Source organism: Sporobolomyces salmoneus (genome assembly GCF_050403485.1).
Source record: "Sporobolomyces salmoneus JCM6883 DNA, S_salmoneus_JCM6883_v1_ctg61, whole genome shotgun sequence".
Classification (NCBI taxonomy): domain Eukaryota; kingdom Fungi; phylum Basidiomycota; class Microbotryomycetes; order Sporidiobolales; family Sporidiobolaceae; genus Sporobolomyces; species Sporobolomyces salmoneus.
The window spans coordinates 16,439-33,244 of NW_027481102.1; the positions used below are offsets into that span (position 1 = coordinate 16,439).

Below are 16,806 nucleotides of genomic sequence, written 5' to 3' on the forward strand. Positions count from 1 at the left end.
AAATCATCGCGCGGGAAGAGTGTATCCGAGTTTGGCTTAGGAAAATAACCGAAGTTTGCTCCCCTTCCCTCTCCTCGACCTCCGAACTCTCGACGCACCCAGTTTTACTCGCTGTTCGCGCTCGTTCAAGAGAGCCAGTTCACCTCATCGGAGTACACGGGCCCTCCTCTACGCCCGGCTCGTCTCCTCGGACCTGTGACCTACCTCTTCATTTTCGAACCCCAATCATTTCTCGGCCTCGACTCTCTCTCTTCGCGTCTCTCGCTACGGACGTTTACGCTCATTCAGTTATATCCAACTCAACTACAATCTCACCCCTCAGTCGTCTCCTCCCCTACACTCTCGATCGATTTTAGAGTTCTTTGAAAACAAAGTCGCGTCAATCTCGAACATTCCGGTCCGTTTTCAATCAACAATCCAACTTTCCGCGTCGACAACACCCTCTACCGAACAGCTTCACCCTCACGATCGTCTTAATAAGACAACACACGCTTGTACCCCATTTCGTGATCCGACAAACCCTCCAGAAATGTCGACAGCCGTCGCATCGCAACCTCGCGCGACTCGGCCTTCACCTCCATCATCACAACCAGCAGCCCAGCCTTCGACTTCAGCCGCCGGAGGTGAACAACATCAAACGAGACAGCAGAGGAGAGAAAAGGAAGGGAGACACGGGGGTTCTTCTTCGAATCGTAAACACGACTCTGAAGTGACTTCAGTCGGTCCTTGGAGGATCGGGAAAACGGTTGGTGAAGGATCTTCCGGTAAGCTCGCTCTATCTGCTGTCTTTGCTGTGTGACGGACTCGATCTCTGACCCGGTGCGTTCATTTCAGGTCGCGTCAAGATCGTGAAACATAAACATACGGGTCAATATGCTGCCGTCAAGATCATTCCGAAACCTCACGCTCAACGTACGCGACCTGAAAAGTCTGAAAAGGTGCGTCGACCCCGTCGTTGAGCGACCTCAGATGAAGCCGGACTGAATGAACTCACATCGTACTTTTGATCGGTGCAGGTTTTACTCGGAATCGAGAAAGAGATCGTCATCATGAAGCTAATTGAACACCCGAACGTTCTACGCTTGATGGATGTGTGGGAGACAGGAAGCGAGCTGTGAGTCGAGCGATTATCCGCCTTCGAGAATCTGGACGCGAATGGTAGAACTGACATTTCGCACCCGCGATTAGATATCTCATCATGGAATACGTCGAAGGAGGAGAGCTATTTGACTACCTCGTGAAGAGGGGCAAACTTCACGCCGACGAAGCTCTGCACTATTTCCAACAAATCATTTCGGGAGTCGATTACTGCCATCGTTTCAACATCTGTCACCGAGATCTCAAACCCGAGAACTTGCTCCTCGACAAGGAGAAGAACATCAAGATTGCCGATTTCGGAATGGCCGCGCTTGAACGAGGTGGACAATTGTTGGAGACGAGTTGTGGAAGTCCTCATTACGCGAGTCCTGAAATCGTCGCGGTACGTCTGCTCTCTCGCCCACTCCGAGACGACGTCAACTCATTGATCTTCTCTTGGCTCGAACAGGGTCTCAACTATCATGGATCTTCGTCCGACATCTGGTCTTGCGGAATCATTCTCTACGCTCTCCTGACCGGCACTCTCCCCTTCGATCATCCCGACGTCCGAACTCTCCTCCAACGGGTCAGACTCGGAAAGTACAACATGCCTCAGTGGCTACCGAGTGATGCTCAGAACCTCATTCGAAGAATGCTCGAAGTCGACCCGGAGAAACGAATCACCGTAAGTTTTCGTCGCTTTTCCTGTTGTACCCTCAGACGGAGCGCTAATCTCGAGAGACTGATCGCTCGCGTAGATGGAAGAGATTCAAAGTCATCCTTGGGTAACTCGCAACCCGCCTCGTCTGATCTACGGCTCTTCACCTCCTCCCCCTCCCGACGTCGGACAAATCGCTCGACCTGTCGGTTCCCGAGAAGATGTCGATCCCGAGATTCTCCAGAATCTGAAGACTCTTTGGCAGGGAGCGAAGGAAGATGATATCGTTCGCGAGTTGCTCTCGAAAGAGTGAGGTTTTCTCGACCTAACGCTCGGATCTCAGAACCTCGTTTCGCTAACGCCTCTCGATCACAGGAAAACTTGGGAAAAGGTATTCTACTGCTTGCTGTACCGGTACAGAACTCGCAACCTCGAAAACTTTAATATGGACGACGAAGAAATTCGACTCACGAAACAACGGAAAGCTGCTCCTCGTAAGTCGTTCATGCTGAGTCGCGAGGAGCTGCACCAGTCGGATGCTAATAAGTTTCCATTGTCTGACAGCAGCCGTTGACAAGCGACAACACGTCGTCACGCAAGGAGCACTCGCTGGAAGAAACCGCAGGTCTCGCACTTCTATCTCAAACATCGCGGCCGTTGCGCAGAAACGACCGAGATCGACAGCTTCTCCTCCCGCCGTCGTACGACCTGCTCCGGCTCCACCTTCAGCTGCCGCTTCCTCCTCGACGACGGTTCGACCTCCAGTTTCGGAATCGGCAACTCCTCAAGGTTCCCCTTCTGGTCGCACACCTCGACCGCTGCCAAACGTCCCCGCAAGCGGTACAACAACACCGATCCCTCCTCGTGTTCCCGCGATTCATCTACAAGAATCGACTCCCGATGGAAACGGTCCTTCTCTCGCTCCTCCAAGTCTGTCTCCGATTCCCGATTCTCCGAACGCTGGCTGGGAAAGCGCTCCCCCATCACCTTCTCCAGCCTCGGCTGCGACCTTCGAAACAACATCGACGAGTGGGGCACCCGTTCTTCCGATTCACATCCCTCAAACGGGAGACGCTGCGATGCAACAATTCTTCCACGATATCGTCGGGCAACTCACGACGATCTCTCTTCGCAATTCTCTCACGGCACCTGGCTCATCGACTGCCGCCTCATCTCCCGCGACGACATTCCGATCTTCGTTCATGGATGGAGGAGGATCGACTGCAGCGACTACTCCCGCAACTGACAGCGACATGACTCAATTCGAGGACGCCGAGGACGACGAGAGCGATGTTGGGACGGCCAGCTTCTCGCCTGGAGCTTATGGAGGAGAATTCGACGGGTTCAGGGCAGGAACTCCCGCGAGCAGCGCTGGTTCTTACCGAGCTGGTTCTCCCGTTCTCTCAACGGGAAGCTCTTCCGTACATCGTCGATCGGCAGACGCTACTTTCGGTACTCCGACTCCCACTGGACCTCCTCTCGTTCGACCTCGGATCAACATGCGAGCCTCGTCGCGAGAAGCCAATTCTTCTCCGGCGAGACCGACGACTCGACAGGCGAACTCGTGGGCTGGAGCTAGCGACAAGGAGAACGTGCGATTACCCACCGGAGCAGGAGGCAACGCCGGTCTCGGACTTCAATATCCTCGATCGAACAACGGAGGGGCACCTCCTCTCGCGCCGAGACCTGGACAACAAGCTCGACAAACTCTCGGTCTCGCAATCAATAACCACTCTTCACAGGCCAACGGATGGAACGATTACGAGTTTGTCGAGAGGCCGAGCATGGACGAGCAAATGCAGATGGAAAAAGCCAAAATCAAGAAAAAGAAACGTACGTCTTTTTTCGTCCTTTTGACTTTCGCCTCGAGTTGACAAGCTCGTCGAAACAGCTACGGTCTCTTTCGCTCCTATCTCTCCTGCTCTATCGTCATCGAGATCGGGAGCAAACGATCCTTCTTCTCCGAAACAAAGTTGGTTCGCTGGCCTCTTCAACTGGAAGTCTCTCGTGAGTTTCTGTCTTCCTATCTGTATCTCCCTCTGCTAAGTATTGACAACGAGACTTGCTTCCACAGAGTTACACGTTGATGTCAACCGACTATGCTCACCCGACCCGACTCGAATGCAAACGGTTGCTCGAAGCGATCGGAGTATCGGTCGTCGTACAGAATGCGGATGGAATGGCACTCCTCAAATGTCGTGCAAGCGAACGAAGAGGTACGCCGCTCTTTTCTCTCAGGACATCCTTTTCTTTTTTTTGCCCGAGCTGACTCTCCGCTGAATTGCTTTCAACAGACTCTTCTTCAGTCGGACCGACAAAATCCGTCAAGTTCCGCGTCGAATTCAGCTCACACACTTCGCTATCGAACTCTCCTTTACTCGGCAATAACGGCACGCCCAATCCTGCGAGTGCCGCCAACTCTCCAGATCTTCGAGGCCAATATCCTACCGTCGTCACGCTCGTCATGGAGAAGGGTGCGCACTCGACCTTCAAAACGACTTATAACCGCCTTCGACAGAAATGGGAGTGAGTGTTCTGCTTCCGCTTTCGAACATTGCTAGCAGAAAAGAAACTGATTCGTTTCACTCTTCCTTTCTTTCGCTCGTTCAGACTCGACGACCCTCGGATGCCTAATGGACTTACCGGAGTGCGATTGATTCCTTCACCTATGCCTTCACCATCGCTTGCACCACGGTCACCCATGCTCGCTTAATTTTCATCGTTTTCTTGAACTTTCGATTTTCACCTCGATCAGACCTTATAATCTCTGTACCTTCGACGACCTTTCCCTTCTCCTAACTTTTATACTCTTGTCCTGACCTTGAATCTCTGTTGCAACGTGCTCTATCTCCTGAAAACCCTTTGCGAACCGAGACCTCAGGCCTCAGGGGAGAAAGGAGAGCTTTTTTTTTTCTGTCGTTGTCGGTTCGAGTCCAAAGGCTCAATTCTTACTTCGTATGGACATGTAAGACTCGCTCAACCAAGATAAAACGAATGAAGCTTCCGGAGTTGCAGGACGGAGGAAGGAAAAATGAAAATCTCGGCTTCGTCGCTTGAACGTTTCTCTCGCACCTCGTGCCTTTCCATCCTCGGCTTGGGGACTCGCCTGCAGCCAACTTCGACTCGAGTGATACGCCATATTATATCAAGCTCCTCAAGTCCAGTACTCCGGCGAATCACCTCTCCTCCACTTTTCCCTCCCTCTCTCTCTCGAGCACTCTTACTCAGCGACGTCTGTTTTGCTCTTCGCCCTCTCTCTCGATCCCGCTCCTTCTTTCGGTCCCCTTCACCCTCTAGACAGTCATGTCGACCTCGACTTCTCGACCGACTCCAACCGGCAGGTCGCTCGATTCGTCCTTTTCCCCAACTTCTCCATCACGAACTCAATTCCTCTCCTCTTCACCCGAATCAACCCTCCCCTCTTCGAACGATACCTCGAGGAGACCTTCAGAATACGCACCTACGAGTGGGAACCCTTATTCGATGTCGTCAGGAGGAGAAAGTGATAGGGACGTGGGGGGAAATGATGAAACCGGCAGAGGGAGTGGGTACTCGTCGACGGTACCTTCGAGGGCAGCATCTTCGGTTGGATTAGGATTCTTGGGAGCAGAATCGAGTAGCGGGAACGAGTCGGGATCGGATCAGATTCGAGCTCCTCCAGCCGCCCTCCGACACTCGCATCACATTCAACGAGTACCTTCTCACCACCACAGTATGGACGACTACAACCTCAACGGAGATCACTCGCCCGACTCCGGACCTCCCGACCATTCGAAACTTCGAGCCGCTGCAAACGCCCTTCCTGGAGCTCCCTCTCCTCTCACTCCCGCTGCCTCGTTGCATTCTCCTCGAGCCGGTCCCCACCGCAAGGGCTCATTCCATCGCGCTGCGAGTAATCTTCACCCTCACACCGCCATTCACGATTCGCCGAATTCTTCGCAAGGTTCCGGATTCTCGACTCCTGGCGGAACGGCGACTCCTCCTCAGTTCATCTTTGCCAAGATTGGAGAACGTAAACGCGCCGCATCTCACTCGAATCTTTCGACAATGTCTCGACAATCGACAAAGACTCATCACAACGGACCCCTTCACGATCTCCGTCGCTTCTTGAATGATCACATCCATCATTCTTCTTCCGGCAAACACCTCGACAAGCAAGGTCGTAAACGCGAAGGATCCGAAACGGGAGAAGGCAGCGACTATTCGACTCCTCGAAGTGGAAAATCGAGTCCTCTCCGTTCAAACTCTGGCACTCCGAGCGGCGCTCGAACTCCCCTCGAAAAGGATTACACCGACACAGCTCTCCTCCCGAGTACCGCCGAAGGTCGAAACAGTCCGCCTCTCGGGGAAGATCACGCCCACTTGCAAAAGAAGTACGGGAAATGGGGCAAAATTCTTGGATCTGGAGCAGGAGGAACGGTTCGACTGATCAAACGATCGAAGGATCATACTGTCTACGCCGTGAAGGAGTTCAGAGCGAAACGAGTCGGGGAATCCGAGCGGGAATATGTCAAGAAAGTTACGGCAGAGTTTTGCGTGAGTCGAGGGGATTCTTTCACTTGCGAACCTTACTCAAGTTTCGTATGTGTTCATAACCTCATCGTCACAGATTGGCTCGACGCTTCATCATCCCAACATCATCGAAACTCTCGACATCATCTCCGACAACGGTCATTACTACGAGGTCATGCAATACGCAGAGTTCGACTTGTTCTCAATCGTCATGTCGGGCAAGATGACTCGACCCGAAATTTATTGCGTCTTCAAACAAATCATCGACGGAGTTGACTACCTTCACTCGATGGGACTCGCTCACCGGGATCTCAAACTCGACAACTGTGTCATGACGGGCGACAACACGGTCAAACTCATCGATTTCGGTACCGCCGTCGTGTTTCAATATCCTGGGCAGAAGACGACGAAGGCGAATGGAGTCGTTGGATCAGATCCTTACCTCGCTCCCGAAGTTATCGCGAAGAAAGATTACGACCCTCGATTGACCGACGTTTGGAGTGTCGCCATCATCTTTATGTGTATGATCCTTCGCCGTTTCCCCTGGAAGCTCCCGGACGCCAAAAACGACGCATCGTACCGACTCTACGTCTCGTCGCATCCCGAACTCTGTTCTATCCCTCAACAGCCCGACTCTCTCATCGCCGGAAAACCTCTCCCTTCTCGAGCTACGACAGGCGATCCGACTTTACTTTCGAGGAGTTCGACAACGTCCGGAACGAGTTCGCCAGGATTCGATTCGGGATACGGAACGAATCAACTTTCGTCAGGATCGGAAAATTCGGCGGGTCAAATCGATCTCGCGACGAGAAGGCGAGACAAGCAGAACCTCCTCGTCACCGCGCTCGAACGTACCGAGTCGCCCACCTCGATCTCTCAAGCTCGAGATGGATCTGAATCTCCCGGATTCTCCCCTTCGGATCTCGCCAATTCGGTCGGTTCGCTCAAAATTCAAGACCAAGCCGATGCCCCCTCTAACACATCTTCTTCCGACGTCTCCCCCTCGAACTCGACTGCTCAACCTCTGTCGACGATCGTCGGTTCACCAACCGCTTCAACGCAAAACTCTACCGATTCGATCCGAACCGCCGTCGATTCCTCCTCGGGAACGAAGCCTCCTTCATCAAACACGTTACGCGCGGAAGCTGCTCGTAACCGATCGGGTTCTGTCGCCTCGAACGCGACCTGGACGACGGGAGCCGCCGATTCAATCTTCCGACTTTTACCTCGTGAAACGAGAAGCTGCTTGACTCGAATGCTCACGATCGAACCCGGAATTCGTTGTACCTTTGCCGACTTACTCAGAGGTGGAGAAGGGGACGACGTCGACGAACAGAGGAAGGACGAGTGGCTCGCGAGTCTCGAAGCTTGCATCTCGAAAAAGGGAGGTCATTCAGATCATAGTCATACGAAGATTCGTGAGTCTCACCCTGGCTTCTTCTTCTCATCGGGAATTGTGAGATCTGACCGTGTGACGTGAGGAACAGCTGCGATGGACCAGGGCAAAGTGAAGAAAAAGTAAAAGTTGGTCCTTATTTATTCGGTTTCGTTCTCGAGCCCTTGTCCCCTCTGCTGTGCGACCTTGGTCGAGTCTCCCTGTCACACTGTATCATCGATTGATCCTTGCCTCTTCATGTCCACGACCTCGACCCTCTTCTCTTCCACGAATACCCTCCCTGCCCTCTTCCTGCCTCTGCCTCTATTTTGCCATGTCTGACATCTCTACTTGTACACTCACTCTCTACCATGTCTATAACCCTTGTCTCTGCCCCTCCCTTTTGTCCAGAAGGAAAGCGCAATGTTCAATCAAGTCCGAGCTCTTTTCGTGGTACTCGCGAGAGAGACTGTCCCCGTCTTTCGTGTCCACGACCGGCGTCTGCACTCTACGTTGGGTGTATTATGAGATCGTGCTGCTTCGTCGTCCTCCGTTGCCCGAAACTCGATTTCAGCGAAGAACGTTTCGCATCTGGCTTTCTTCCCTCGTCTCTTCTCGCGCCCGACTGAAGGTAGCTCAAACATCCTCTGAGCTCCCTCTCGAAGCTACGTACTGACCTCAGCTCGAAGGCGCTCCAGTCTCTCTCCCGCCAAATCTTCATCTTCTCTCTCCTCCATCGACGGTTCCAACCTCACGATGGAAGTCAGTCTTATCCATTCGCCGTTGATCGGCTATTTCGCCGCCATCGGGGGTCTCCTCTACCTCGTCCTACCCCAACTCCTGCTGTCAAACCAAACTCGAGGATCTCTCCTATTCCTCGCCCTCTCCGTCCTCTCCCTGCTTACGACATGGACGTACATGTTCAAATACTTCCAGCATTCGTTCAAGGAGGCAGCGTTCGAAAGAGGGATCGCAATGGCCGACTTTTCGACAAGGGAATGGTTGGAAGATGTTAGCTTGTTCAACGAGGCGTGGGGTTACGTGTGTCAGACGGCTGGACGTTACTGGTGGTCTGAGCAATTGATGTACTGGACCACGGGACCTTTGGCTATGTTAATGTCGGTCGAAGGTCAGTTTCTTTCGGTTTTTGCTCGCACGCTGTCTCGTTAGATTCTTGTGGCGCTGACGGACTTCGCTCACCTGGAACAGGTCGACGGCGGGGTGTCAAGCATATTTGGGCCTACATGCTGATCGGTCAGATCGTCGCCATCTCTTTCGCTCAATCCCTCTTTTTCGCCGCCCTCGCGCTCACGACTCAAATCAAACCTCGTGCTCCCATCGCCGGTCGCCCACTCGGTCCTCCGCCTGGCCAAACCTGGGCTTTGCTCTTCAGTGTCGTACTCGGAGCAATTGGTACGACGACTGTCCCATCTCAAATTTCGACCCCCTACTTCCTCCCGATCCTCCTCGGAGTTCACCTCTGTTCTCTCCTCCCTCTCCTTGACTTTATCCCTCAACGACTCGTACGACTTCCTCCCTCGAGACTCTACTTCAACTACGCCTTCATCGCCTTGCGACTTCGTTGGGAAACAATTTCACAATTGATCGACTTTTCGAAACTCACCTCGAAACCGAAACAATCTCCCGAGATCCTATCGACGTTCTTCCAGAACGAATGGAAGGTCCTCAATGAACATCCAGCTCAATCGTCGATCTCGTGGGATGTCATCTTCACCTCAGTCTCGGCAGTCGCGTTCATGCTCTACGATAATGTAACTCAAGAGGAAGCCGAACTGAAAGTACCTTACGAGCTCGTCGTCCTCTTCACTCTTGCGACTCCACTCGTCGGCGTTCAATCGACTATCGGAATGTACCTCGCCGTGAGAGAGGGAAAGAGGGAATCGTTCGAACAGAAGCAAATGTGGGAAGCCGAGGATGACAAGGAGAAGAAAAAGGAATAGAATCGCATTGGGAACTGTACTGTAGCACTTTGCATGTATACTTTGTTCACGTTGCGAAAGAGAGAGTTCGTCTCGTAGGAAAGTTGCGAAGATTTTCTCGGGGAAATCGAGTTCTTACCATCCAACAACCGCGACCACGCAACACGCGCATCAAACTACAGACAATCAGACAGTAGTCCTAGGCAAGCAAAACGTGAGTCCATCTCAACAGAACGCGGTCAACTCGTCAAACTTTCCCCTTCCTCAGACCCTCTTCACGACCGTTCGCGCCTCGCGACCGACAAAACAAACACGTTCGATCAACCAAGAACAAGTCACTGATATCCTTCGCAGATCGTACAGTCAACTTCTCGAAGCTATTCTGTCGCTGCTGAACTCTCGAATCATTTCAATCTCGAATCGGAAATCTCGGCAAAGGATCAACGAGCAAAGGAGTGTCAGAGATGCAGGAGAGCTATCCGAATCCCAAGTAAGTTGTACACCTTCCTCGTATACGATTCTTGAGAACAGGGAAGCGTTGTTTGTTCCGCAACGCTGTAGGTGCTGACATCTCCTCCGTTTCGCTACTTACAGTGTACAGGGCAATCCCTACATCTAGTGAGTCACAAACCCCTTCGTCAGCTGCTTCATGATTGCGATCCGAGGCTGATAGCTTGTTGAAACTCGCAGTCTCGCTGTCTATTCTTCGATACCGGTTTACGAAATGATGGTCAGAGGAATCGGAGTCATGCGTAGACGAGAGGACAGCTGGCTCAACGCGACTCAAATCCTGAAGGTTGCGGGAGTCGATAAAGGGAAACGAACAAAGTTTTTGGAAAAAGATATCGCTCAGGGAGTTCATGAGAAGATTCAGGGAGGTTATGGACGATATCAGGGTACTTGGTAAGTCATTCTGCTGCCCATATATCGTCGAGAGAGCCTACTAAGCCTTGCGTCTCGACAGGGTTCCGTTTGAGCGCGCGGTAGAACTCGCAAACGCTTTCAACGTCGCTCATCTTCTCGCTCCCCTCTTCGATTACACCCCGCCACCACCTCCCGTCGCTCTCAACGGTGCAGCTCCCCCTCCTCCCATCGTCAATCCTTATGCACCTGCTCCCGTCGAATTACCTCCGCCTCTTCCTTCTCCCGCTCCGATGCCTCATCTCCCTACCCCGACTCAACATTACGGTCAACTACCGCCTCAGAGTGCACAAGACGTCCTCATGCAAGCTCGACAGCAAGGTCTCATTCCTGAAGCATCTCCCGTCGATTCTCCGATGGCTTCGACCTCGGGTCTCAAACGAACAAACGATTCTCTCGATCAGGAAGACGTCAAGAGGTTCCGTTCCGAGTACACGAATGGGTTCCGCGCACAGTCTCCCGCGGCCGAACAACCTCCTTCCGTCCCTGCCTCCAACTTCCGTACGACTCTTCAAAAATCCCACAGAAACCCTGTCGACCTCGCTTCGTTCAACCCCGAGACCCTCGAAACGAATCGAACTCTTCTCAAAGCGGTATTCTCGCTCGAGAACGATGTCTCGAACGAATCGCAACCTCCTCCTGTTCCCGATCTATCGCATCATCTTCCTTCAGACCTTCCGGCTGACCTCCCAATTGATGAAAACTATCACACGGCCTTACACTGGGCCGCAGCGTTGGGACGACTCTCGCTAGTTCAAGCCTTCTTCAACTACGGAGCCGATCTTCATCTCGGGAACAACGTTGGTGAAACTCCCCTCATTCGAGCGATCCTCGTCACGAACAACTCGGATCAAGATACGTTTGGACGCTTACTCGAAATGCTCAGCCCGACACTTCGAACGGTCGATAATTCGGGTCGTTCGGTTTTGCATCATTGCGCCCTCGTCGCTGGAGTCAAAGGTCGTGCCGCGAGCGCTCGATACTACCTCGAAACGATCTTGGTCTACGTTGCGAAGAACGAAAAAGGTCAATTTGGAGATTTGATTAACGCTCAAGATTCTCACGGAGATACGGCACTCAATATCGCGGCGAGAGTAGGGAATAGGGCCTTAGTGAGAATGTTGTTGGATGCGGGAGCGGACAAGTTCATCCCGAACAAACTTGGATTGAGACCGACAGACTTTGGTGTCGAAGAACCTGTAAGCAGCCGATGTCCTGCTTCTCTTCAGCTCGACACAGATTCTGATAAAACCATCTCAACAGGATCTCGTCGCGACCGAAGCCGAGGAGACTCTCCACAACCTCGCAGCGATCTCGACAGTTCCTCAGGAAACTTCGACAGAAGTCCTTCGATCGATCAACGAAATGGTTTCCTCCCTCTCCGAAACCTTCAACGAAGAATTATCAACGAAAGTCGACCTCCTCGAAGCGAAGAGAACTCAACTGCAAGCCCTCACACAAGAATTAGCGACATCACGAGCCCGAGTCAGTCAAAGTCGACAGAGTGCGGACGCCCTCGAAGAAAAACGTCAGCGAATTCAAAACCTCGAACGAGCACTGGAGGAGGAGGACTCGTTCGATTGGACAGGTCGTACCGAAGTCGATGGAACACCGGCGAGTCAACTAGCAGGTCCTGGATTCACCTATCGAGGTCCAGGTAGCACTTTGACGAATATGCCGTCCGGGATCTCGATCGAATTCGATACGGATCCCCCTGCTCCGAAAGGGGAGGATGGAACGAGTCTCGTACACCTCTTGAGGTTACAGAGTTGGTACGAACGAGTAGAAGGGTTGTTGAAGCAAAGGATTGAACGACTTGAAGGAGGAAGTGCCGAGCTCGAATCAAAATTGCAAAGGATCCTTGCGGATTGTTGCAGTGTCCCGGTTGAAGAGATCGATGGAATGGTCGAGTCGCTGTTGAGATCACTCGAGGCGGTAAGTTTAGAGATCCACTTTCTTCCTTTCCTGTCTCGAGGATCGGTTGACTGATATCTTCTCTTGCTTGCTGAAGGACCCCTCCGCACAAGATCTCCCGAAATTGGCGGCTTTCCTCAGTCGGATCAAGGATGGTTCTGTTCAGTAGAATCTTCTTCTCATTTCGTTCTTTCGTTCGCTTTCCCGTTGTTTCTGTTACCTCATCCCTCATGTTGATTTCCCCACGAGACTCTCTCGCTCCCTCTGTCACTTTGTGCTGTATTCAAAATGCCCATTCTCTTCGCCGTGCTTCGACTCGAGCGAGAAAGAGAGAAAGTTCCGAGAGAAATGTAAGATAACAACGACAGAAGAGATAGAAAACACCAAGAGACATACTGTAAAACAGAGAACGATAGTAGACTACACGCGGAGATGAGCTGAGGTCTCCTTATAAACAACGTAATCAACTCGCTTCAAAGTTCTCTCGAATCCTTCCCACCACGCTCTCCCTGATCCTCCCGCTTGAATCGAGTCCTTCTTCCCAAATTCATCCTCGAGCAAAATCCTCCAATACCTCAGAAGATCAACCGCCTTACTGAGATTGTGACCTTTATCTCGCATCACACATTTCTCGAGGAACCCTCCTAGCCTGTCGATATCCTCTTCGTTGAGTTGATCTCTCCCCATCGTGACCCATTGTTCCAATCGTTCTTCGATATCGTCGAGCTGCGTGAGCTTCGAGAATTGAGGTTCAGGTCGGATTCGAACGTCGATTTGATTTCTCGTTGTAGTCGATTCGTCTCGAGTCGTCGGACCGTTCCCAGATACTCGAAGTTTGTACATATTGATAACGTTCCTCTGTGTCGCCGGTCCTAGTGCGGGAAGGACGTCTCGAAGAACGTCTGGAGGAAGATTCTTGTAGGCGGGATTCTGAAGGAATGCGACGGTTTTGTCTTCCTCGCGGACGGCTGGAGATGAGGGAGAGAGGACGAGGACGGAAGGAATGGGAGCTTGAACCTTTGCCGCCGGCGGTTTCGCTTTGACGGCGACTTTCTGCTTATCCTTTTTCGGAACGTAACGAAGTTTGTGTTTTCGACGGTAAGCGAGTTCGTCGCGTTGGAGTTCGGGGTCCAACGAGCGGAACACCTCAGGATCAAGTCCATAGTGTTCGAGTTCGGCATCGGAGACTTGGGACGCTGAAGGAGGGCCTCCGAGGTTCGATTTCGTGGAGAAAAGTTGTTGTGGGATGTAAACCTCCTTCTTCTGAGGCGGTTTCATAGATCGCTGTCGAGTAGGTTCATCGCGACGAGGGCTCGGTATGACTCGAGGTTTTGCAATAATCGTCGGTTCTTCATCCGAGTCGGAGTCGTCGAGAACGATTACTTCTGGCGTTGTCGAGGAGCGAGAAGACTGAGCTGGCGGCGCAAGAGGAGGGGCAGAGACTTCGCGAGAAGAAGGGGCGGAGGGGGCGGATTCAGAAGATCGGGAACGAGAGACTTGCGGAGGTGGTGCAGCGAAAGAGAGTTTCGATTGTCCTTTCTCCATGGCGACGTCGACCGATTGACCGTCTTTCTCGAGCTTCTGTAGCGTGATCCCGATACCTCTGAGCTCATGGGGCGGAGCTTTGAGAGACTTCATGAGGTTCCAAGCCGTTTTCGCGATCAACTCGGGATCATCGACTGCCGAGCGTTGACGACCATCCGCGCGAAGTGCCGAGTTCTTGGTGTGGGTATCGACCCAACCGTGCCCGAGGAGTTTCGGTGTGTCGACTGGTGCTTCGGGATGTCGAACCATGACTTTTAGCGAGAGAGATCCTGCTTTGAGTCCTTCTTGACGCAATCTGCGAGCGACTTCGGTGGCGAGTTCTCGAACGAAACGCTGCTGAGAGCTAATCTTCAACGACTGGCAATCTCGACGACTATTGAAAAGCAACTCACCTCGACTTGATCATTCCTTCCTTCCTCGAAACGGATCCCATAGTTCACCTCCGCAGAAACCGATTTCCGAACTTGTTCGACCTTCAATTCTCGATCATCTATTCCTCTCGCAAAAGCGAGGAACTTCTTAGCGTTCCCAGACCCGATCGCCTCGAGTTTCTTCTCGGAGGTTCGAAGGAGTTGTCCAACAGTCGAAACTTTGAGTTCGTCGGCTAGTTTCGCGCGGAGGGACCAACCGATACCGGGGAGAGAGTCGACTGTGAGGGGTTCGAGGAACGTCGTAACGTCTTCTGGGAAGAGGTGGTATGCTGAGGCTGGTTTAGCCCTTCGAGTTGCGAGACGTGCGAGGAGAACGTTGTGCGAGATTCCGATCGAAGCGGGACAACCCGTCGCTTCGAAGATTTCGGAACGGATCTTGAAGGCGAGGTCGAGTGCCGGATCTTGATCGCGAGAGACGGTTGGGGGAACTTTGACCTCGAGCAATACTTCGTCCATCGAGACCGCTTCGAGTAACTCGGCGTGCGCTAGAAGGATGTCGTAGAATTTGAGTGAGAATCTGCGATAGAGAGAGTCAGCTACGAGATTCGTCAGGGTTGAGGCGCAAAACGAAACTTACTCGCGATAGCGCTCAAACTCAAAGGGCATAGTTTGTATCGCCGGACAAAGTTCTCGTGCACGACCCAGACTGTAGAGCGCAGAAACACCGAGATACGTAAGTTATTGTTCCCATCTTGCGGAAAAGAAAACGAGAACTGAAAAGCTCTTACCTCATTCCGTTTTTCACTCCAAACGCTCGAGCTTCGTACGAGCAAGACGCGATCTCAGACGTACTGCTCAACGAGTCTCCTAGCCCACGAGCGTGACACACCGCAACGGGTTTCCCCCGTAACTCCGGTCGAGATGTCAATCCAGCGGCGACGAAGAAGCAATCAAAGTCCGCGTGCATCACGGTTCTTCCATCTGCTGCCGTTCCCGTGAGTCGTCGGCTTCCGTTCGGCTCTTTTCCGACTTGTCTCGAAGCGGCGAGAATTTTGAGATCCTCCTTGAACGAACTGAGGTGATGAAGTCGGGATTGGGCAAAGTAACTTTGTAGGAAGTCTTCGGAAGCCGACGTGTGTTTCGAGAGCCAGTCTGGGTCGTTGATGAGCGCCGTCGTGCGACTATCTCGCGCTTTCTGCGGGAGCCAATTACGAGTGACTGCGTCGGGAGGTAGAGGAGAGTCGGTCGTAGCGGAGAGGGAATCTGTAATCGGTGCAGAAGTCGTCGTCGTAGATTGCGGTCGTGGAGCTGCGTTTCGAGGTTTCGCATGAGGTTGAAGGAAATATTTGATCGAGGATGAACCGGCTTGTTGCTGTTCGAGGACGACTGCACGGGCGAGTCGAGCTCCTCGTTGCGATAGAGATTCGATCGTCTCGACATTCTGCTTCGAAGTTGATGCGACTGGAGGACGACTGGGTCGGTTCGATGACGCCTCCTCCTCCTTTCGATTCGACTTTGAGAGCATACCGAACAGAGTCTTCTGCCCGGTTTGAGTCCCCAGCGGATCCTTCTCCTCTTCCCATCCCGTCTTGCGCGGCGAACCTCCCTTGTCTGGTGCGAGGAGTGAAAACGATCTCCAATCGAGTAATTTTCCTTCCTTCACTGAATCCGTGAGCCAATCGGGAGTCGCAACCTTGTACGACGCGAACTCTTTCCGTTTCGTCGGAGTAAGATTCGTAGCGATGATGTGGGTTACGAGGTCCTTTCGGTCGAGGTAGGGAACGTAGCGTCCTCCATGTCGAATCAGGATCTCTGTAAGTTCTCCTAGGCCGATTGAGTCCGTATATCCGTTGATCTATAATTCAGTCTCGAGCCTATCAGCTTGCGCTCGAAGGAAACCGAGAGCGGAAGAGACAGAACGAACGTAAATCCGAAGTCCGGCAAAGATTTGAGGATATTCCTGTCCATCCTCCATCAATGCCTGATTCTGTACTATCAACTTCTTTCGCTTGTTCCTGAGATACTGTCCCTGCGAATTTTCAAGGCGATTCAGGCGAAGTTGATTCAGTTTCTCAACCAACTTGGCTGAATCGAATCAAACGACCCACGATTTCGCCGAATCCAGTAGGCAAGTACTCCTGACCATCCCTATAGTCCCCTGTTGCTCCTCCTAGTGCCGTAGGAGCTGCGAAAGTCGATGTACAAGCGTCGTCGTCTTCGGGATCGAGTTGTTTCCGTTTGTTTGGAATCGACGACATTGGACCGCCGAACGGCTCGACAGGTCGAAGTGACCCCGCGAGTACTTATTGCGTCCGGAAGAGGTCGAGGTTGAAGTGTGAAGCCAAAAGAGTGAAAGACAAAACAAGCGAGATTCCGCGATGTCACTTTGTGCAAGTTTCGCACGAGGACAGCGATGTTGGACAGCTCTGATAGCTCTGATGCTTGGTCGTTTACTCTCGTTACTGCCAAGCAGCTGGAAAATCAAGGAGAAAT

General features: G+C 52.4%; 5 protein-coding genes across 5 annotated transcripts; 4 read left to right on the forward strand and 1 right to left on the reverse strand.

Annotated features, from left to right (window-relative positions):
* Positions 1–529: 529 nt before the first annotated feature.
* KCC4 (serine/threonine protein kinase) lies at positions 530–4,448 on the forward strand (the record flags this gene model as incomplete). The annotated part of the gene is made up of 12 exons (XM_076634468.1): positions 530–764; positions 835–938; positions 1,017–1,114; positions 1,189–1,480; positions 1,547–1,762; positions 1,836–2,044; positions 2,111–2,229; positions 2,300–3,568; positions 3,627–3,742; positions 3,810–3,951; positions 4,030–4,261; positions 4,346–4,448. The coding sequence occupies 12 exons, from the start codon at positions 530–532 to the stop codon at positions 4,446–4,448; spliced, it is 3,135 nt and encodes a 1,044-aa protein (XP_076485530.1).
* A 590-nt stretch (positions 4,449–5,038) lies between these two features.
* Positions 5,039–7,769, forward strand: JCM6883_004847 (uncharacterized protein; the record flags this gene model as incomplete). Its single annotated transcript, XM_076634469.1, has 3 exons — positions 5,039–6,271; positions 6,345–7,665; positions 7,735–7,769. The coding sequence occupies 3 exons, from the start codon at positions 5,039–5,041 to the stop codon at positions 7,767–7,769; spliced, it is 2,589 nt and encodes an 862-aa protein (XP_076485531.1).
* A 609-nt stretch (positions 7,770–8,378) lies between these two features.
* Positions 8,379–9,583, forward strand: JCM6883_004848 (uncharacterized protein; the record flags this gene model as incomplete). Its single annotated transcript, XM_076634470.1, has 2 exons — positions 8,379–8,751; positions 8,832–9,583. 2 exons carry the CDS (start codon positions 8,379–8,381, stop codon positions 9,581–9,583), a joined length of 1,125 nt encoding a protein of 374 aa, XP_076485532.1.
* A 443-nt stretch (positions 9,584–10,026) lies between these two features.
* Positions 10,027–12,566, forward strand: JCM6883_004849 (uncharacterized protein; the record flags this gene model as incomplete). The annotated part of the gene is made up of 6 exons (XM_076634471.1): positions 10,027–10,052; positions 10,157–10,180; positions 10,253–10,465; positions 10,527–11,682; positions 11,747–12,418; positions 12,495–12,566. The coding sequence occupies 6 exons, from the start codon at positions 10,027–10,029 to the stop codon at positions 12,564–12,566; spliced, it is 2,163 nt and encodes a 720-aa protein (XP_076485533.1).
* Positions 12,567–12,817: 251 nt separating this feature from the next.
* On the reverse strand, positions 12,818–16,571 carry JCM6883_004850 (uncharacterized protein; the record flags this gene model as incomplete). The annotated part of the gene is made up of 6 exons (XM_076634472.1): positions 12,818–14,275; positions 14,335–14,890; positions 14,951–15,019; positions 15,102–16,168; positions 16,238–16,342; positions 16,422–16,571. The coding sequence occupies 6 exons, from the start codon at positions 16,569–16,571 to the stop codon at positions 12,818–12,820; spliced, it is 3,405 nt and encodes a 1,134-aa protein (XP_076485534.1).
* Between the last annotated feature and the right edge of the window lie 235 nt (positions 16,572–16,806).